General features: G+C 33.4%; 1 protein-coding gene and 1 pseudogene across 3 annotated transcripts; both read right to left on the reverse strand.

The window, feature by feature from the left end:
- Positions 1-1,414: 1,414 nt before the first annotated feature.
- On the reverse strand, positions 1,415-3,270 carry LOC110415219 (transcription factor MYB1-like). Of its 2 annotated transcripts, none has more exons than XM_021426797.2 (3): positions 3,079-3,270; positions 2,343-2,472; positions 1,415-2,061 (listed from the first exon to the last, which is right to left on the reverse strand). In XM_021426797.2, the coding sequence occupies exons 1-3, from the start codon at positions 3,185-3,187 to the stop codon at positions 1,605-1,607; spliced, it is 696 nt and encodes a 231-aa protein (XP_021282472.1). In that variant the 5' UTR covers positions 3,188-3,270; the 3' UTR covers positions 1,415-1,604. The 2 variants fall into 2 exon arrangements, with proteins under 2 accessions (XP_021282472.1, XP_021282473.1); XM_021426798.2 differs by having other exon boundaries at positions 3,088-3,267.
- Positions 3,271-19,767: 16,497 nt separating this feature from the next.
- On the reverse strand, positions 19,768-21,653 carry LOC110415438 (transcription factor MYB1-like; annotated as a pseudogene). Its single transcript, XR_016351131.1, has 3 exons — positions 21,446-21,653; positions 20,694-20,822; positions 19,768-20,413 (listed from the first exon to the last, which is right to left on the reverse strand). The product of XR_016351131.1 is annotated as a transcription factor MYB1-like (transcript).
- Between the last annotated feature and the right edge of the window lie 1,284 nt (positions 21,654-22,937).

Here is a 22,937-nt window from a genome sequence, read left to right on the forward strand (position 1 = left end):
TATTCACTTTGGGAGTATTCAAAGAAGATTGGGCCGAGGTTCTACCTGTTTGTGGTATTTAGAGGAGCATTGGTGATTAACATGCTAAATTAGAACAGCTGCATTACAAAGCGCCAGAGCGGAAGCTCAAAGGGAAAGCACTTATTTCTGTCATTCTGCGACTCCCCTGAAGTGCATACATTTACCATCCACGGATGGAGAGAAACAGCAAACTTATGAAGGGAAAATCAGCTCTGCTCTCGTTCTTTTTGTTCCGTCGTTACAACTGTTGGATTTAGACTTTATGGTCTTAGAAACATAGCTGGGGACTCAACAAATTGGGATTGTGGAATGCTTGGGGGCTGAGTGACTCTATGCTTGCCTCGTTGATTGTTTGTAGCAGCGTCGCCGCTTCTTTGGATAATAAAGCACCTTACTTATAGCTAACTAAGCCTCAACTAGCAGAAAGAGAAGCAACAATTGAGGTGCTCTAAAACTTGGAGATGCTGATAACTCTGCTTTTAACTGTATGTAACAATGCTATAAGGAATGGCAGCAGCAGTATGAGAACCGACTTTATGAAATATAAGGAATTGTTTTTTCCTCCCAAATATATCAGTTACAAGCCATGCTAGCCGTTGACAAAGATATTTTTTCTTCTCGAACTTTTATATATGAAGTCCAATGGGTTCACTGATTTGAAAGATGTAAAGAAATTCCTCTCAAAGCTTCCTAGCATAGAGAACAGGGAAAACAGATACCCCTATGACCTCTAGCCAGTTTCAATTAGAGCTTCGCAGTAAAGGGTACACATTTTGTAAATCCAACTTGATTTGTTTATCTTTATTTGCCAACCTATGAAGAAGTATAGGAGAGTCATGGTTAGGAAACCATATCCAGTTTATGCTAAGCAAGGTTTTGGGCTTTATTTCTAGCCTCCTTCCAAATCCTAGCTGTTAACACAGAAGAATGCAATTTCTATGTAAGTACATTTGAATGTACCTTTGGAGAGGCCAAAGAGTTCCGGAAAGATCTCCTGTATGCCCCTGGTTTTTCGGATCTAGTAGGAGACCAGAACCAAAAATCACCATCTTTTACAATGGAGTTAACTTAGCAAACTCCCCCAGTTGTATTCTTCTGTTGAATTTGAAAAGTAAAGGCCCAAGTGAATGCTAGTTGTCATACCAAAGAAAGATGCCAGCGCCATTACTAATGAACTTAGGATAAGGCGTTACCAGTTGCCTGAGTTGAAGAAGTTTTTCATAAAGAGTGAGGGACGACTTTGGAGCATAGCCTTAGCTTTTTGAGGAGAATTAGAAGCTTAATGGTGAAATGACCCATGCCAGATAAATGCACGGTACATCTTATTTGCTTGGCACCATCCACTTCACTCACATCAAAGGCAAGAAAACACACGGAAGGAATTCCTTCATAATTTTGAAAGGCAAGGCAATTCGGTAGGCGCACTCTTTTTTATTTATTTATTTTTCTAATATTCATGCAGCTAAGTCCTTCCAAGCCAAATATAACACCCCGTACATATGTTGAGGCAATAAGAATTTAACAATTCTGATGTTATCTTAACTTAACTGCTTATTGATTACCACTAACTAGGAAAATCACATTCACACTGAATCAGTCCATAAATCCATGTCTAAGACCAAATCATCCCAATCCCATTTGCCGCAGCCTTCATCACTACTCAATATATTAAGTTCATAAAACTGGCCAATATCCGTTCGCATATCACCAAGAATTCCAGGCTCCTCCACGCCGAGGCTGCTGTCGTCTTCTTTCACAAGCCCCTGGCCTTGTTGAGAAACTTCAACAAAGTGAAAAGGCGTCGACATGCTGCTTTCTTCTATTGTTGGCTGGCTATTTGGAACAATATCCGGGCTCCTTGGTTTCACTGAGCCTGTTGTCGCATTACCTCGTGGCTGGGGTCCGATTTCCACATTTATTGCATTTTCTTTCTCTTCAGTTTCTTGAGCAATATTGAGCTTTTTACTCAGGTGGCAATTCCAGTAATTCTTTACATCATTTGCTGTTCTTCCTGGGAGTCTTCCAGCAATCAGTGACCACCTGATCAGGCACATAAAGCCAAATTTAGTTTAGTTATAAGCTTTATGTTTCCTTAATCTTAAGCCTCGCTATCTTCGTTCATGAGAAATGAAATTAAAGGTTAATAAAAAGGTAATTCCCCAAGAGAATTCTCATCATTTCCAGTAGTAGGGGCTACTGTGATACTATGCCTTCTTTGGATGAATTTATTTATGAATCCATTCATCTATGACAATACATAGTTTTACATTCATAACTTTATCATGTTACAAAGAGAGAGAGCGATGGAGAAAATAACTTGCCTGTTTCCTAGGAGCTTGTGGAGCTTGATGATGAGGTGCACTTCCTCTTTTGCAAAACTCCCTCTTTTGATGTTTGGGCGTAGATAGTTTAACCATCTCAGCCTACAGCTTTTGCGGCACCGGTTGAGACCTATAATGATAACACCAAAGTACACCAAGCATTAATAAATGAACATGAAAATTGATAATATCACAACTTCAACTTCATAGCCTTCATCGACAAATAGAGACTTTTTTTCTTGCTGATTTTTTCTATGAAACTTAATATATATATGCTCGTGAACAATCACTCAGCTTACTTTGCTATGAATCATAGGCAAAGGAATCGTACCTACGAGGAAAAACGAATTTCAATTTATGACTTGAAAGGCACAATTCTCAAAATTAACTGAGCCTAATAAAGAAGGGGCCAAGTACCCCTGAAACCTGCATGTGGTGAATCTGGTTGACATATTCATTCGTGACATGGCTCTCTACAACTATTGCAGACATTCAATGGAAGAGAACGAAGAGGGAAAAAGAAGAGAAAGAATGAATAATTTCAAGAAATGAATAATCTTGAAAAACCTTGGCAAGCACCCTCTATACCTAACAAAATACATATATCTAAGTAATAAGTGTATTAATCTGCTTAAGAAGGGAATCAAACCCTCCCCAGTGATATGCACATCTTCGTTTTATTCAAAGCTAGCCCTTTTCCACTAAGCTGAACGAAGTGTAAATTTAGACTGCAAACCAATATTACCAGCCAAAAGAGGTACACGCTGCCACTTCCCTTCTCCATACTGCTCTATACATTTCTTGAGCAAGTGATCCTCTTCTTCAGTCCAAGCAACGCCTCCCATATTATCTCTCCTTCACCAGTTTGATCATACAATCACTGTTATACTCACCCGGCCCACTGATAGACATACTTGAACTGCAGCTCCCTATTTATCCATTAGTGATTGCACTTTCATCTATGTTTTCTAACACCAATATCCAACAATTACAGGCCTGAATTTTTTGGGAGAATGGTCCCTGCCCCTTTCTAGGATTGTCCTAATGTTTCTATATGTTTATGAAGAGGCATCATGAGTACAGCTGTGGGCTCCAAGTCACAAAACTTTGTGCAAATTTCATATAAATTATTTGGTTTCCTTTTTTTTTTCTTTAACCGTCCATTCGCATATATGCTTACTTATTTCATCTTACTATAGCCATTCATCAAAAACCAAGTCTTAATCCAGCCAAAAGCCTGTTTCTTGGTTCTTCATTTTTCTTTTATGACAATAATTACTCTTTGTAAGTAAATCTAAGGTACCTACACTGTACCACTCTTGAAGTAGAAATTAGTATTGCTGGCGTCCGAGCTATTTAAGTAAAATCAAACTCAAACCCATCTATGATTTCATTACTAGTTTTGATTTCAGAGTCTTTTTTCTTTTTTCCCCTCATTTTAGATTTCACTTTCTCAAAGCTTAATGTTTACTGTAGTTTGAATTAAGATCTCTTATTGGCCTGTTTGTCTTATTTAATGTTAGTTCATTTCACCATAATAACCTATCAATTCTTGGACACGCTAAACTGAGGCTACTTTTAATCAATTACAAGGTGAACCAAAGGTGACATAGAATGTCTAACAAATAATTTTTTGGAGCAGGCTGAGCGTTAAAAGTCAAAACGAAAAATCCAAAAGTTATAAATGGGCATATTTATAATTTTAATATTTTTCTAATTTAGTTGTGAGTCTTACATAGGAATTACAAGTATAATAGAATTTTTTTTATTTAATTTACTTGTAGTAGGACTTTAAGATAGTCATGTTCTAATTAGAAATAAAATATTTATTTTATTTAAATCTCTTGTTAATTATTCTAGTTGTACTAAACAACTAAAAGTAGAGTTTTGTTAGGGCTTGGGCCTATAATACTATAAATAGGACCTTTAGGCTTAGTTTTTGAATCATTGAATAACATTTTAAGTTCTTCTCTCAACACTTGAGTTTAAAGTTTCAATATTTGAAACTTAGTTATTAACCTTAAAAGGGCATACTCAACAGCTAGCTTTTATTTCCACGCTAACTCATTGTGTCAGTTGGTATTAGAGCCAGGTATGGTAAACGGGTGTAGATGCCAACAGCAACCGGAATGACGAAAGATCATGTACCAAAGATGATGTAGCTCTCAGACAACCTATAGGCAGACCTGTTCCTACAAACAGGTATAGACAATAGGTCTACATAGAAGATTTAGAAGAGGAGGATGGTTATGTTGTAGAAAGATATGCTAGATATGGAAGGCATGATTATGGTGACAAAGATACTCGCGATTTCATATTAAAGGTAGATATTCCTTACTTTAATGAAAGTCTGAATATTGAAGATTTTTTATATTAGATTGCAAAAATAGAAAGATTTTTTGAATATGCGAAAATTTTAGAAAGAAAAAGGTAAGACTTGTCGCTTGTAGATTGAAAAGTAGGGCTTCTACATAGTGGGAAAGGTTACAGTATAGAAGAAATCGTGAGGGGAAAGCACCAATTAAAACTTGGTATATGATGAAGCAATTATTACAGAAAGATTTTCTTCTTCTGATTATATGCAGATTTTATTCTAGCAATACCAGAAGTGCCATCAAAGCCAAAATATTGTACATGAATATACTGCAAGAATTTATAAGACTAGTAGAGTGGAATGATTTGAGGGCAACAAAATGGCAACAGGTTGCCAGGTATCTAGAAAGGTTTAAGCTATTTATTAGAGACAAGATAGGGGTACAAGTATTACAAAATTTATTTAAAACACGAAATATTACTTTAAAAGCTGAATTGATATTGCGGGAAAAGAATAGACTTGATTATTCTCGTAAAAATTACAGCGGGGATAATTCTAGAGCATCCAACGACAATAATAAATTAATTCATGATAGTTTTACACGCAATGACTAGCATAAAGAAAAGAAGGCAGCTGGAAAGCAAAAAATGACAGATGCGAAAGAAGGGCACAAAGCTGCAAATCCCTATGCTAAACCAAATCTAGGAAAGTGTTTCAAATGCAATCAACTTGGTCATAGATCTAATGACTGTCCTCTCAAAGAAGCAGTCCATGTGGTGGAACGAGAAGAAGAAGATGATGAGATTTGTTATCGTCCAGATGGGGATAATGACGAGTATGAAGATGATGATGATGGCCAGAACTATATGGTGAGAAAAATGATGTTGTCTCCAAAACAAGAGGATAATACTCAACGATATCAATTATTTCGAACCAAGTGCACCATCACCAACTGTTTATTTGGTGTGATTATTGATAGTGGTAGTTGCGAAAATATTATTGGTAAGGATGCTGTGGAAAGTTTGGGATTTAAAGCAAAAACACCCTAATCTATACATTATTGGCTGGATTAAGACAACAGAAAAGATTCATATAACAAAATGATGTAAGGTGTTTTTTTTCATTGGTAAATATAGGGATGAGGTGTATTTTGATATTGTGGATATCGATGCTTGTCACTTATTATTTGGTAAGCCTTGGTATTTGATGTTGCAGCGCAACATGATGGGAGAGAAAACACCTACAAATTGGAAAAAGATGGCATAAAGATTACTTTATTACCAATGAAAGGAAGTGTCAAAACCAAAGCTTCTAAAGTAGAAGGCGTACTTTCTTTACCCTTAATTATTAGGTGAATGACATATAAACTGCTTTCAAAGAGTTAAAAGAGGTGCATGCTTTGATTGTGCAATGGGTATTGTCAATTGAAGAGGATCAGAAAATAGTAGAGCATCCAGAAGCAGTCAAACCATTACTAGCAGAATTCAATGACGTGATGCTAGAATATTTACTTGATAGTTTACCATCCATAGGAGATATTCAGTACCGTATTGACTTGATTCTTGGTGCTAGTTTGCCAAATTTGCCTCATTATAGGATGAGCCCAAAGAAGAGTGAGATTTTCAAAGAAAAAGTAAAGGAATTATTGCGCAAAGGATATATCCAAGAGAGTATGAGTCCATGTGTAGTTCTTGCTTTATTAACCCAAATAAAAAAAAACAGGATAGGAGTTGGAGGACTTTGTGGAAGATGTTTGATTTATCCTTGAATTACAGTAGCACAGCTCTTCCACAAACTGATGACCAAATTGAATCGGTTGACAAAACACTTGGTAACTTGATTCGCAGTATTTGTGGTGATAGACTGAAGCAATGGGACTTTCGCATTAGCACAAGCAGAGTTTGCTTATAATAATGTTGTTCATAGTGCCACAGGAAAATCTCCATTTTCTATTGAGTACACAAAGTCACCACAACATTCTCTTGACTTAGTTAAATTGCCTAAAATTCCTGGATTTAATGTAGCTATGGAAAATATGGTTAATCAGTTGCTAGATGTTCAAGCAGAGGTGAAACAGAAATTAAAGCAAGCTAATGCCAAGTACAAAAAAGCTACAAATCTACACTGTAGGAAGCAGATTTTTGAAGTGAGAGTCAGGTAATGGTGTTTCTACGAAAAGAAAGGTTTTCCATTGAGTATAGTAAGTTACAACTTAAGAAGTACGGACCATACCAGATTTTGAAGGAGATCAATGACAATGCATATGTTGTGGATCCACCAGACACAATGAGAATTTCCAAAACATTGAACATGGCAGACATTTACCCATTTCATTCATCAGATGAACTCTTGAATCCAGATATTCAAGTTAACTCGAGGTCGAGTTTTTCTCAAGAGGAAGGGACTGATGTAGAATGTCTAGCAGATAATTTCTTAAGGTAGGCAGAGCGTCAAAAGCCAAAACGAAAAGTCCAAAAGTCATAAATGGGCATATTCATAATTTTAATATTTTTCTTATTTAGTTAGGAGTCTTACATAGGAATTATAGGTATAAAATTTTTTTTATTTAATTTACTCGTATTAGGACTTTACAGTAGTCATGTTCTAATTAAGAATAGAACATTTATTTTATTTAAATATCTTATTAATTATTCTAGTTGTACTAGACAACCAAAGGTAGAGTTTTGTTAAGACTTAGGTCTATAATACTATAAATAAGACCCTTAGGCTTAGTTTTTGAATCATTAAATAATATTCTAAGTTTTTCTCTCAACATTTGAGTTTAAAGTTTTAATATTTGAAACTTGGTTATTAACTTTAAAGGGGTATAGTCAAGAGCTAGCCTTTTCACATTAATTCGCTGCGTCAAAAGGTTGTGTCAAAAACATGTCCATTTGCGTGGACCGCATTATGTATTTACCACTTTAGGATTCAGACTTAACAAGACTTTTATAATATGAGTAAATCTTAAATAACTAGCTGGTACTGTTTGGTCGATTCCTTGGGCAGATTGGACCTTGCGGTCCTGATGAGTAGACAACTTGCAGCAGAAGGACAAGCTTGATTTGAATCTAGTTTGGTTCATAGGTTTTTTTATTGAAAGTTTTGATGACCATCTCCATCAGTTGGCTTACAGAAAACGGAGAATTCAATTCAATTGAATTTGGTTGCTGTTCTATGCTGTTTTTGATGATCCCCACCAATCTCTGTACGATGAATAGTGCTATTACTTTCTCTCAAATTTATAGCTCACTGTTACATTGTTTTCATTAGGCTCATTCTAAGGCAAACAGATTTTAAATCTTGTTGCTCTTCAACTTTATTTTCCTAAAATGCCTTAGTCTGATGTCTTGTCTACTGTCTGCGTACATACAAGATAGGGTGCTTTGAAGCTGACAAATGGTTACATTTTGGCTCTATTGTGGTGCTTGGAATCCTATAAGAAGCAGCTTTGGTGTGCTATTTACTTCTGTACAGCTACCATTCACATGCATATTCCTGTTGAAACTAATTGAGTAAGCAATAACTATGAAATTAGGTATAAGCTCTTTAATTCTATAGCAGAATCAATATTCTAAAATATCAGTGGCTAGCCCCTGACTAATTTGATGACCATGGTGTTACTACACCTAATAACATTTGTAGTAAGCTCAAAGATTAATACTAACTCGGCATAAAAATGTGGAATGGAAGTGAATAAGATATAGGCTTCTAGCTATTTTCTCTATGGGTCAAGAAAGTATATACCCTACAACTATTTGAGTACAATTATTCATTGAAAGTGTTAAGTTATGGTATGTTATAGGAAACTGTAAGAGATACAAATTTTTAATTATTTTAATTTTGTCGAAAGAAAGGTATCTATTTTACAATTAATTAAATTATAATCTCATCACGATTCGATCCAACTTGTAAAATTGGATATTTACTTTACATGCACAAACAAAAATTCTTTCAAAATTAATGTGTGAAGTAACGTCTATTTTGATGTGATATTAAAATTTAATATAAACATTCAATTATTATGTTACAAATTTTGTTTAAAACATTCAAAGTATACATAATTAAATTACTAATTATATGTGGGATAGTCTATTTGTTTGAGTGAGTGGAAAAAAAATGCTAAAAGAAAAAATATTTCCTTATGAACTGTGAGGATTAAAACAAAATAAGTGGTCTAATAGCATATTATTTTTCTACCGAATAAATAAAAAGGGATTTATAAGCCTAATTCGGTTCTTCGAACTGTGTTTCAGAACTAGGCCTAATTCATATGATGGTTCCAGCAGGCATCTTGAAATCTGGGCCTTTTATTTTGCCAAACCTAGGGTTTTTGTTCTTTCAAATGTTGGCTCTCTATGTCAGCCCTCGCAATTTCAAAGGAAGATAACAGGTCTGGCAGAACATTGTCTGCAATAGATGACCATGGGCTCCCTTTCGCTTCATTATTCTCTAAGACAGTTGGAAAAATATGCTGTTAAGAACAACTTTCCACAACGTAAGCAACAAAGAACCAGAGGGGTAAAAAGGGAGATTATTCTGGAAACAATTCATCACTAACCTTTATCTACATTACTCTTCACCAAGATGACAGGTTTCTCTTCTGTTTCCTCTCCATAGATTCAACTGAAACTGGCTCAAGACGAGCAGCAGAAGAATCGCTGTTGTCATCACCCAAACCACCGGCAAACCATCTGGATATGGCATAGTTCGAATATACGATCTTTCCACTCCTATCAGCATTTTGCTTTTGTGCTCTCAAGTGTACGTTTCTCTTAGATATGGGAACAAGGGACTCTGGAGTAGGTGTTTTTCTTTCTCAGCCAAAATATAATTTCATTAATATCACTGAAACTACAGTGTATGTCAGTCTAGAGGCCAACCGGTACAAGCATCTGCAAGCAACAGGAAGCCACAGCCCATTGCGCAGAAAACAGACACAAAAAGCAGCAAACAATATGTACCTAAGACAAGCCTGAATGAGTGAAGAAACGTAAACATACCGACGACCTAAGATTACATCAACAGAAAGAGGACACTCAAAAGGCAGCAGCAAACATTGGAACATAAGACAAAACAGCAACATAAGGAACATTCAGCGCATCATGGTCCCACCACCAAGCGTATACAGTAGGTGTTGGCCTCTCAGAATCCTTTGAGTGCCGCTTGTGTGGAGGGATGTAAGCCATATAGAATATCACAATGATGAATGGTGTTCCAACTCGAATATCTACTACAAACAACCATCAGGAAAGGAATTTCACGATAATGATCATTTAATATAAAAGCTTTAACAACATAGGAAACAATGCCCAATTTCCTATAGAATATGCATAATGCAACTATTGCACTAACACAAACCTTAACAAAGTTACATATATAGATTATATGGGCTACATACAAAACACAAAGCGTTAGCTTCAAAGGTCATCTTCTTTCTTGTCTTATATTTGTTCTCCTCTCCTCCTCGATATTCTCAGCAGCCAACACATAAGATCCTCTAAGCCTCTGTTTTTTGGCAGAAAAAATCAAAGAAAAACCTTAAACATTTTGCGTTCTTTTAATATAGTCTCCATGGACATTTTCAAATAAAAAAATCATTTCTATTAGAAATTGAAAAATAAAAAAAAGTCATAATTGACTAAAAAAATCAACAGTTTTGATTGTTTGAAATAGACACAACTGTGTCTGTTGCGAATAAACACCTATATCTATAAAAAGACTTCTTTTGGAACAACAAAAGATAAAAAAAAAAAATAGAACAACAATCTCCTTCTTCTCCATATTCTTCAAGTTTTCTTCAATATCATTTTGCTGCACAAAAAATTTATAGAAGTTTGATAATTTTACTATACTCTAATGAGTGCTTAATGGATTGATTTTGTTAATGTAAAACATTGTCAATCACTAAGTTTCATTATATCTTCTAGGTTTATACGTTAGTAGCTCTTTTACATGCTACAAGTGGAGACAAAAAAAAAACTTTAAGGAAAGTGGCATTGTTACATGTCTTGAAGTCATCTTTTGATTTTCTAGTTCTCTGTTTTAATAATCATAAAGTTTTATTTTATTTTAATAATAATTGCTGCAGGTGAAATATTAAGGGAGTTGGTTTCTGATTTTTGCGAAATTGGACCGAGTTGATGTTGACAAAGACAATAGGAAAACAGTTTTTCACCAAATTACCAAATAAACTTTCTTTCCTTAATTGATTTGATTTGCATGAATTGACCTAACAATATCTATTTTGAAAGATTAGTTAGTAGAAATCTCAAGAATTTCTAATGGTTTATGATCAAAGAAATTTCATAGAAAAATCTTGATACACAGAACTTGATAAGTAGCAAAAAAAAAAAAGTGTGTTTATCTATGTTGGGTAATAAGTAACCATAACTATCTTATAATAGGAAAAAGTGAGGAAACTTAATTCTAGGAAAATTAATTGTTTCTCTTCTCAATTTTTGTTGTTTAATATATATCCTTGGTTTTGGAGTTTTAGGCCTTTGCCATGGCAATTGTTGTCATCATTCTTATTCCTTTTCTAGTAAGGACTCAAATTGTGAGACTCTAACAAGGGTATTCTCAATAGAATAAATCATCATTTCTTTGATTTGATTTTTGAAAAGAAAAAATGAAAATTGAACATTTAGTTTTATTGTTACGTACAGTGTTTGATCACATTGAATATACAAATAATTTCTGAGGAAACCATCAAGATCCTATGATTTTTCTTTATGGATGACTAAGCATTAAAATAAAAAAAAAGAAGAATGAAAAAGCTTTATGTGAATAGGATTGTTCACTTCCATCGTAGGTAGTTTTAACTTGGGATATTTTCCATGCACCTTGTGCTTTGCTTGTTAACATGTAAAAGCCTTTCAGTTTTTTATTATTGATCTTCCAATTTATGCTTCATATTGATTTGAAAACTAGAAAAATTCTCTTTATGGGTGTCGAAAACTAGACATCTAGAGAGTTGAATATTTGCAAAATATGAGCTTTAATGAGAATTTATTATATACTTTTCCAAAGAAAGGAAAAAAAGTAAAAAAACTATACATGAGATATGTGACCACTATTGGAATGATCTGATGTAACATTTGAGATATGTGACCCTATTGTAAGGGATCACTCCAAAATGAAGAGAAAATAATTGTAAAGAGTCATATGTCCATGAAACATTAATTTGGAGGCTTATTACAACAGTAGCTTTATGATCATTCATTGCACTAATTCTAAAACAAGAGATTATGCTCTTTGGATTTAAAGAGAAAAAAAAATCAAAGGGTTTATTGTTCTAAGACAATAGCATAAGATTTGTAAGCTTATCAAAACATGGCCTTAAACAAGCACTAAAATAATGGCATACAAAATTTGATGAAGTCATTTTAGCAAATGGCTACAACATAAAAAAATCTTATAAGTGCATATATATAATATATTCTAAAATGGCAAAGGTGTTATAATTTGTTTATATGTGGATGACATACTGATTTTTAGCATAGATTTGGAATAAGTCTAGGTGATAAAAAAGTTTTTGTCCAATAACTTTACAATGAAAAATGTGAGTGTAACAGATGTTATCTTAGAAATTAAAAGATTCCAAGATGAAAATGTCATAATTTTGTCACAATCACACTACATTGAAAATGTAATTAAAAAGTTTTATCCTTGTAATTGTATACCAGCATCTATACCTATGGATTTTCCAATTAAATTAGTACCTAATGTTGGTACGACTGTTGATCAATTATAATATGCAAGAATGATTGGTTGCTTAATGTATGCTGACATGTACAAGGCTAGATATAGCATTTGGGGTTGAAAAGTTATGCAAGTTCACAAATAATTCAAGAACTTTATATTGGCAAGCCATAAATAGAGCACTAAAGTACTTAAAGAAAACAATCAATTATAGACTTTGCTACAATGGATATCTATCAGTACCAAAAGGATATTTAGATGCTAGTCGGATTACAAGTTTAGAAGATCATACTTCCATGAGTGGATAGATCTTCATGTTTGATGGGGGTGCCATTTCTTAGAGGTCTAAAAAATAAATGTATAGAGCAGATTCTACCATGGCAGCCAAATTTATTGCATTGGCTATTGCCAAAAAAAAAATAGAATGGTTAAGAAAGTTACTCTATGGTGTACCTTTATGATATAAATCAATCTCTCTAATTTTTATCCATTGTGATAGTGAAGCAACTTTGACAAAAGCATATAACCAAGTGTATAATGGAAGGTTTAGACATCTTGAATTAAGACATAACTATGTCTGATAATTAATTTCTGATGAAATGATCACTATAACTTTTATGAGGTCTAGTGAAAGCTTGGCAAATACTTTAACAAAAAGTTAGTCTTGAGTTCAATGAAACAAAGTACACCATTTGAGTGTGGTTGCTAGCACGATAATATAATATATTATATTCTATCCCAAGTAAAGTGTTTAGTGACCATAATGATAAGAAAAAGTTGAGTTGTATATCTTTAACAGACCCATAACATAAACTTGTTAGAATACTTTAGTTACGGGGCATTCTTGATAGAATCTACCTTATGTGAGTGAAAAGTATGGTTGCTTCTAGGAGCTCAAGAGGTTGGCTCTAATAACAATCATAAAAAAAGGATGCAGACACATAGCCATAAAAGTTGTCATCAAATACTGTGCATTTATTAGTGTTGAAATCATTGTGTAAAATGTGTTCGGTTAACTAAACGGAATAGCTACTTCAAAGCATAGTCTACCATGCAAATTCGATTCACTTTAACGTGTTTTTACTAAGTGAAGGTTCAATCGAAAGACACTTTCATTTATGCAATCGGTTTTTAAGATTATTGAAAGTTTGGATTAATTTGAAAATGGTGGAGATTGTTGGACATTTTCAAATAAAAGAAAATTCATGTATGATAGAAATGAAAAATAAAAAGAAGAGCCATGACAATTGAAAAAAACCAATAGTGGTGACTATTTGAAACAAGCACAACTATGTCTATTGAAAATAGGTATCTATGCCTATAAAATGACTTTTTTTGGAACAATAAAAAACACAAAAAACAACAATCTCTCCTTCTTTCTCAAAATTCTTCTAGTTTTCTTCTATATTGTTTTGTTGTAGAAAAATCATATAGAAATTTGATAATTTTATCATACCTTGGTAAATGCTCAGTGGATTGATTTTGTCAGTACAAAACATCGTCAATCACTGGACTTTATTGTATCTTGGAAGTTTATATATGTGAAACCTCAACCTTTATAAACACGTAACTTGATGTAAGAATGATAATGGTGATTGAGGGTAATTTTGTCATTTTTTTGGTGAGCTTAAATCAAATATTTTAAAACCAAAAAAAAATTTTCAAAGTTCATGTTTTTTTAAATTCACCCCATTACTATTTAAATTTATTTGAAGACAAAAAAAAAGGTGTTTGGACAAAAAAGGTAAAATGGTCTTTTTCTTTGTGAGTTTTAACATTAAATTTTCCCAACCAAATCTAATTACTTTCTTTGAAATCCACTTTTTAATTTTAATAAGTTCAATTAGGAAGCATAAAAGAAAAAATATAAATACAAAATAAAATAAAATGAATAAATTAAAATTCAAAAAAGGATTATTTTGACCCTTAACTTTTATTCTTTGTTGACTTGGTCAAAGCTTCTTTTGAAAGCTTTCACCATTTTTTTTGAGGTATTTTTAAAAATAATCCTTAAAGATAAGATATTTTCAAAAATAACTTTCAAGATAATTTTAACTATTTTTAGCTAAATTGAATAAAATTACCCTTAATAAAATTACATGCCATGTACAAAAATATGTTACACACCATAATTAGGTTGTTACACATCATGTTGAAAAAAAAATACTATTATTACACATTATGGACAAAAACATGTTACACGTCATGGTTAGGTTGTTACACATCATGTTAAAAAGAATATTATTGTTACATGCTATTCACAAAAACATGTTACACATCATAGTTAAAAAAAGATATTACACGTCATGTTGATAAAACAATATTGTTATTACACGCCATGTTGAGAAAATATTGTTACACACCATACTCAAAAACATTTTGTTACACTTTAATGTCTAAAATGTTATTGTTACTTATGAACTAAAATTTCAAATTCTCTCAACTCTTTTCATTGATTTTTGTTTTTATGATAATTTGACACCAATTAAAGTATTCTAACATGTTTTCATAAATCAAAACACAAATTTTCTTATCTAAAATACCTATTTTGAGTAAAAATCGAAAATATTCCTTTGAAAATCTAGGTTTATAAATTTCAAATTCTTGAGTTTATTGGTGTCTAGGTCCCAAATTGATCTAATTAAAAGCTATTTCAAACATCTATGATCATTTCTACAGTTTTAATTTTATCCAAAATACCTAAAAATTAAATTCTCCAAATAACCACCTATTCAAGCACATCAAAACTATCGCTTGGTATCTTAAAAGTACGAGAAAGAGAAATCCAAAAGCGTAAGAGAGAGAAATCGAGAGCTAAGCATAGCAGACGAATGCCAAAGAGAGAAATCGATAAAATTAGAGAGATTGGGATGGTGAGAGAGAGAAATCGAAAGCACAAATGGAGAAAAATTGTGATGAATGGTTTAATTTATTTAAAATAGTTTCAAGGGTATTTTTGTCAAGTCATGACTACATATGGCTAAAAACAGTTAAATTTATTTTGATGGTTATTTTTAAAATGCTCTTATCAAGGAAGGTTGTTCCTCATAATTTCTTTTTTTTTTCCTTTCTTTTGTTCCTTAGTGGTTGGCCATCATTCCCCCAAAAAAACATGCTTTCCTAGTTTTCTTCTTCAACTCGATACCACCTTCCTTTTCACAAGAAAATCACTTTTTTTTCCTTTTCCTTTTCATTTCTTTTCTTGGTTCTTCATTTTTCTACTTCTTCTTGTTTAGTCAACTAGTAGCTCTCAACCCCATTGTTTTTGTCAACCAAACCCTAGGAGAGAGAAAAGAAATTTCTCTTTCTTTCCTTCATTTTACATTTATACTCCACCTTTATGAACATTAACGCTTCTAGCTTCAAATCTTCATTTTTAAAGCTAGTAGGTATAAATTTTCAACTTTTAAACTTTCAAATTTATGAGCTTATATTTTTACAATTTATTTTCTATTTTTTTTAATTTCCTTTTTCTTGAAAATATTAGGTTTTATTGATTTTTATACCCCCAAGCTCACCAAGGTAAGAAAACCTTAAATTTAAATAGTTAGTTTAATGGGTTTATGAATTAGACTAGAATTATAGGTTGAATGTTAGGTTAGAATGTAATTTATCTAGTATATATTTATTGGAATTATTAAGTTCAAATTTTATGATATATTTGAGGTTATTATTGTTTATTGGTAAATATAAGTTTTATTGGTACTTCAAGACTCAACTTAGATTGAGATCTTAGTGGTGTTGGTTTTATAAAGTGGCATCAAAAAGGTAAGTGAACTTGCATATAAGATGTTTTGGAAAAAAATGCATATGCATTCAAATGAAATACTTGAATATACTTATTTGCATCTTTAAATATGCATGGGAACAAACTATTGATGAATGATATCCTTATGTTGCAAAATGTATAATGAGATGAACCATGTGTATGAAATATTATATAGAACTATTATGTGAATTATGGTGTGTGATATGAGAAGAACCTTGAATGTTGTAACTAGTCATATGATAATTGATACTATTTTTCCTTGGAAATTGGATTGTGTAACCATGTGTATGGCTTAAAATAATGAACTATGTGGAAGGTATTGATAAGAAAAGATTCATATTTATATGTTATTATGTATGCTATGGCTTATGATGTATGGTCAAATGACTCGACTAGATTGTTGATGGTGATGGCCATGTGCGGTGTGGGAGAGCACATGACGTCTATAATCGTGTATGTATGGTGTGGGAGTGCACATGACAGTAATGGTGGTGTATGGTGTGGGACAACTCATGACACGATAGCCATGTGTGGCGTGGGAGTGCACATGGCGATAATAACTATGTGCGGTGTGGGAGTGCACATGACTTGTGTAGAGGTAAGTGGCTGCATGCATTAGACAATGTTTACTCTTCTTAGGAGTGAGCTAGATATTTTTTATGCATGTTTAAAGACACACACACACACACACATAAATACTTATACACATATGTACATACAACATAGAGTAAGGATATTTGAGAAAGTAATGTGATTGTGTTGAATGTTGAAGGTTGGAACTCCCCAATGTTTTTAAATGGTTTGAATGACAACATAGCATTTAATCTTGCATTGTTTCTAACAAAAGTGCATCAAGTTAAATCAAACCTTCAGTATTGTTTGCTTATTCCCTTCCTTTGTTCATTCACTGGGTTTATACTCACTCTTTTCAACTTCATGTTTTGGTTTTCAAATCTAGAAGTAATTGGAACCTAAATCGAGATGTCTGATTATACTCACCTTTCCATAGATTTACCATGACATTCAATAGTAGTACCCATACCCACAGTCACTCCATTGGTAGTCAAAGGCCTTTTGCATGTGTACATGGATGCTTTGATGTAAATTGTGAGATTTATTTTGTAAACATTATATGTCTAGTTTGATTAATGATGCCGCCACGAGTTGACAACTGATAACATTATTTTGGGATGATATAAATATACATATTTAGTAGCCATGGTATATTATTGAGAAAACTATGATTGGGAATTACGAATTATGGCTATTAAACAATGATATATGATAGATGAATTGATGAACAGGTTCACATAGAGAGGCTTGCTTGAGCCTAGTGGGCAATGCCTATTGAGCCCATGCACTAGTCATAGCTAGAGATTTGGGTTGTGACAATATGTTAGTAACTTTTTGTACACGATAAGTAAGGTGAATAAAATCTTAAAAAAAGTGACATGTTAGATATGCCTTAAAAACACTATCTTCATTGTTTCTTTAACTCATCAATTAAAAACCAATAAATTTACCTATCCGTCAAAGAAAACACAAAATAAGTGAGTTTTTTAGAGAATCCTATAAAAAGAAGTAGAATTTTAGTCAGTTCTACAAATAAATAACAAAAACATAGTGGGGCTCAAATAAAAACAAGAGGAATTACTAGAAACCTTCAATGTCTGTTGTGATGTGTAGCTTTGGTTAATGTCAATTAGTGAACAAAAGCAAAGGATTTGGTGATCAGAGAGAGAAATAATGTTTGTGTGATGGTAACAGTCTAAGAGTTGGGGTTCTAATGTGGTCTTTTTATTCTTAGCTTGTTTGAAGACTTATGTTGAAAGTTTCTTTACTTTTTTTGACAATAGAAAAGTAAAAACAAAAGTGCTTATGTCAAAACTTGTTGCCTTTTTCTTTGGGGTTCAAAAGTGCTTAGGCTACAAAGTTTGATTTGAACTGAAATAATAATCTTAGCCAGCTTTCTCTATTAGTATTTCTTTCTTTTTCCTTTTTGTTATATAATAGAATCCCTCGACCTACTTTATTCTTTAATTGTAATTCATAAAAAAGAAAAATGAATTACTGGAAGTATGATCATGTGAAAAAGCTCTTGTCATATTTAAGTTATTCATGATCCCAATTTTGACAATAACAAACTTATTTTAATACTCTTAAAGCCTGTTCAATCTAGCTTTTTTTTTTAACTTAAAAGCTATTATGAAGCTCTTATGAAAAATAATAACTTTTAAAATTAATTTAAAGTTGTTTGGTAAGCTGTTTAACAAAATAAATTATATAAGTTCTAATTTGATTAAAATTACTATAAAAAGTATTCATGCCCTTTTCAATCATCTAATAAACTATAGCGAAACAAGTCTGCTTCAAGTTTATATATAATTTCAGATGTTAAAATCAAAGAAATCAATCAAGAAACGGAATAACTCTTTAACTTGTATAATTATAATAGTATTAGCTAAATTTTCATAAATCAAAACATAAATTTTCTTATCTAAAACACCTATTTTGACTAAAAATCAATAAAATTTCCTTTGAAGACCTAGATTTATAAATTTCAAATTCTTGAGTTTATTGGTATCTAAGTTTCAAATTGATCCAATTAAAAGCTATTTCAAACATCTATGATCAATTTTACAGTTTTAATTTTATCCAAACTACCTAAAAATCAAATTATCCAAATAACCACCTACCCAAGCACATCAAAATCATCGCTTGGTGTCTTGAAAGCACAGGAAAGAGAAATCTAAAAACGTGGGAGAGAGAAATCAAGAGCTGAGCATAGCAGAAGAATGCCGAAGAGAAAAATCGATAAAATTAGAGAGAGTGGGAAGGTGAGAGAGAGAAGTCAGAAACACAAAAGGAGAAAAATTGTGATGAATGATTTAATTTATTTAAAATAGTTTTAAGAGTATTTTTGTCAAGTCATAGTTAAATATGATTAAAAATAATTAAATTTATTTTGATAGTTATTTTTAAAATGCCCTTATTAATGAAAGTTATTCCTCACAATTTCCTCTTTTGTAAATCGAACTTGATTTGTTTATCTTTATTTGCCAACCTATGAAGAAGTATAGAGAGTCATGGTTAGGAAACCATATCCAGTTTATGCTAAGCAAGGTTTTGGGCTTTATTTCTAGCCTCCTTCCAAATCCTAGCTGTTAACACAGAAGAATGCAATTTCTATGTAAGTACATTTGAATGTACCTTTGGAGAGGCCAAAGAGTTCCGGAAAGATCTCCTGTATGCCCTGGTTTTTCGGATCTAGTAGGAGACCAGAACCAAAAATCACCATCTTTTACAAGGAGTTAACTTAGCAAACTCCCCCAGTTGTATTCTTCTGTTGAATTTGAAAAGTAAAGGCCCAAGTGAATGCTAGTTGTCATACCAAAGAAGATGCCAGCGCCATTACTAATGAACTTAGGATAAGGCGTTACCAGTTGCCTGAGTTGAAGAAGTTTTTCATAAAGAGTGAGGGACGACTTTGGAGCATAGCCTTAGCTTTTTGAGGAGAATTAGAAGCTTAATGGTGAAATGACCCATGCCAGATAAATGCACGCTACATCTTATTTGCTTGGCACCATCCACTTCACCCATCAAAGGCAAGAAAACACACGGAAGGAATTCCTTCATAATTTTGAAAGGCAAGGCAATTCGGTAGGCGCACTCTTTTTTATTTATTTATTTTTCTAATATTCATGCAGCTAAGTCCTTCCAAGCCAAATATAACACCCCGTACATATGTTGAGGCAATAAGAATTTAACAATTCTGATGTTATCTTAACTTAACTGCTTATTGATTACCACTAACTAGGAAAATCACATTCACACTGAATCAGTCCATAAATCCATGTCTAAGACCAAATCATCCCAATCCCATTTGCGCGCAGCCTTCATCACTACTCAATATATTTAAGTTCATAAAACTGGCCAATATCGTTCGCATATCACCAAGAATTCCAGGCTCCTCCACGCCGAGGCTGCTGTCGTCTTCTTTCACAAGCCCTGGCCTTGTTGAGAAACTTCAACAAAGTGAAAAGGCGTCGACATGCTGCTTTCTTCTATTGTTGGCTGGCTATTTGGAACAATATCCGGCTCCTTGGTTTCACTGAGCCTGTTGTCGCATTACCTCGTGGCTGGGGTCCGATTTCCACATTTATTGCATTTTCTTCTCTTCAGTTTCTTGAGCAATATTGAGCTTTTTACTCAGGTGGCAATTCCAGTAATTCTTTACATCATTTGCTGTTCTTCCTGGGAGTCTTCCAGCAATCATGGACCACCATGATCAGGCACATAAAGCCAAATTTAGTTTACTTATAACCTTTACGTTTTTCTTAATCTTAAGCCTAGCTACCTTCATTCATGAGAAATGAAATTAAAGGTTAATAAAAAAGCAATTCCCCATGAGAATTCTCATCATTGCCAGTAGTAGGCGCTACTGTGATACTATGCCTTTAGATGAATTTATTTATGAATCCATTCACCTATGACAATACATAGTTTTACATTCGTAACTTTATCATGTTACAAAGAGAGAGAGCGACGGAGAAAATAACTTGCCTGTTTCCTAGGAGCTTGTGGAGCTTGATGATGAGGTGCACTTCCTCTTTTGCAAAACTCCCTCTTTTGATGTTTGGGCGTAGATAGTTTAACCATCTCAGCCTACAGCTTTTGCGGCACCGGTTGAGACCTATAATGATAACACCAAAGTACACCCAAGCATTAATAAATGAACATGAAATTGATAATATCACAACTTCAACTTCATAGCGTTCATCGACAGGTAGAGACTTTTTTTTTTTTTTGCTGATTTTTTCTGTGAAACTCAATATGTACATGCTCGTGAACAATCACTCAGCTTACTTTACTATGAATCATAGGCAAAGGAATCGTACCTACGAGTGAAAACGAAGTAATTTCAATTTATGACTTGAAAGGGACAATACTCAAAATTAACTGAGCTTAATAAAGAAGGGGGCCAAGTACCCCTGAAACCTGCTTGTGGTAAATCCGGTTGACATATTCATTCCTGACATGGCTCTCTGCAACTATTGCAGACATACAATGGAAGAGAAAAAAGAGGGAAAAAGAAGAGAAAGAATAATAATTTCAAGAATGAAATAATCTTGAAAAACCTTGGCAAGCACCCTCTATACCTAACAAAATAAATATATCTAAATAATAAGTGTATTCATCTGCTTAAGAAGGGAATCAAACCCTCCCCAGTGATATGCACATCTTCGTTTTATTCAAAGCTAGCCCTTTTCCACTAAGCTTAACGAAGTGTGAATTTAGACTACAAACCAATATTACCAGCCAAAAGAGGTACACGATGCCACTTCCCTTCGCCATACTGCTCTATACATTTCTTGAGCAAGTGATCCTCTTCTTCGGTCCAGGCAACGCCTCCCATATTATCTCAGTTTGATCATACAATCACCGTTCTACTCAGCCGGCCCACTGATAGATGCACTTGAACTGCATCTCCCTATTTATCCATTAGTGATTGTACTTTCATTTATGTTTTCTAACACATGTCCAATAATTGCAGGCCTGAAACATATGGGAAAACGGTCCCTGCCCTTTCTAGGATTGTCCTAGTGTTTCTATATGTTTATGAAGGGGCATCATGATTACAGCTGTGGGCTCCAAGTCACAAAACTTTTTGCAAATGTCATTTAAAATTATTTGGCTTCCTATTTTTTTTCTTTAAACCTCCATTCACATTTTGCATACTGGTTTCGTCTTGCTACAGCCATTCATCAAAAACCAAGTCTTAATCCTGCCAAAAGCCTGTTTCTTGGTTCTTCATTTTTCTTTTATGACAAGAAATACCCTTTGTAAGTAAATCTAAGGTACCTACACCGTACCACTCTTGAAGCAGAAATTAGTATTGCCCGAGTCTGAGCTATTTAAGAAAAATCAAACTCAAACCAATCTATGATTTCATTGCTAGTTTTGATTTCAGAGTCCTTTTGCCTTTTTTCCCTCACTTTAGATTTCACTTTCTCAAAGCTTAATGTTTAGTATAGTAAAATTAAGATCTCTTATTGGCCTGTTTGTCTTATTTAATGTTAGTTCATTTCAACATGATAAGCTGCCAATTCTTGGACTAGCTAAACTGGGGCTACTTTTCAATCAATAAAAAGTGGACCCTAGTTTTTGTCTCAAGAACATGTTCATTTGCGTGGACCGCAAAACGTATTTACCGCTTTTAAGATTCAGACTTATCAAGACTTTATAATATGAGAAATCTTAAATAACAAGCTGGTACTGTTTGATCGATTGCTTGGGCAGACTGGATCCTGCGGTCCTGATGAATAGACAACTTGCAGCCGAAGCAGGGACCTTGAATTGAATCTAGTTTGGTTCATAGTGTTTTTATTGAAAGTTTTGACGACCATCTCCATCAGTTGGCTTACGTTGATTCCATGACAGAAAACAGAGAATTCAATTCAATTTGGTTGCTGCTCTATGCTGTTTTTGATGATCCCCTACCAATCTCTGTGCTATGAAGAGTGCTAGTACATTCTCTCAAATTTATAACTCACTGTTACATTGTTTTCATTAGGCTTATTCTAAGGCCAACAGATTTTAAATCTTGTTGCTCTTTAACTTTCTTTTCCTAAAACCCAATAGTCTGATATTTTGTCTACTGTCTGCATACATACAAGATAGGGTGCTTTGAAGCTGACAAATGGTTACACTTTGGCTCTATTGTGGTGCTTGGAATCCTATAAGAAACAGATTTGGTGTGCTATTTACTTCTGCACAGCTACCATTCACATGCATATATCAGTTCAAA

Source organism: Theobroma umbraticum, unplaced genomic scaffold (assembly GCF_002168275.2).
Source record: "Theobroma umbraticum cultivar Fairchild unplaced genomic scaffold, ASM216827v3 scaffold_147.0, whole genome shotgun sequence".
Classification (NCBI taxonomy): domain Eukaryota; kingdom Viridiplantae; phylum Streptophyta; class Magnoliopsida; order Malvales; family Malvaceae; genus Theobroma; species Theobroma umbraticum.

Bases quoted from the DNA above. Each gene is read 5' to 3' on its own strand.
- LOC110415219 (XM_021426797.2), bottom strand. From the start codon at position 3,187: ATGGGAGGCGTTGCTTGGACTGAAGAAGAGGATCACTTGCTCAAGAAA. The intron at 2,473-3,078 runs GTTTGCAGTCTA...TTATCATTATAG, and splicing joins TCTTTTGGCTGGTAATATTG to GTCTCAACCGGTGCCGCAAA. The intron at 2,062-2,342 runs GCAAGTTATTTT...GTGCCTGATCAG, and splicing joins CACAAGCTCCTAGGAAACAG to GTGGTCACTGATTGCTGGAA.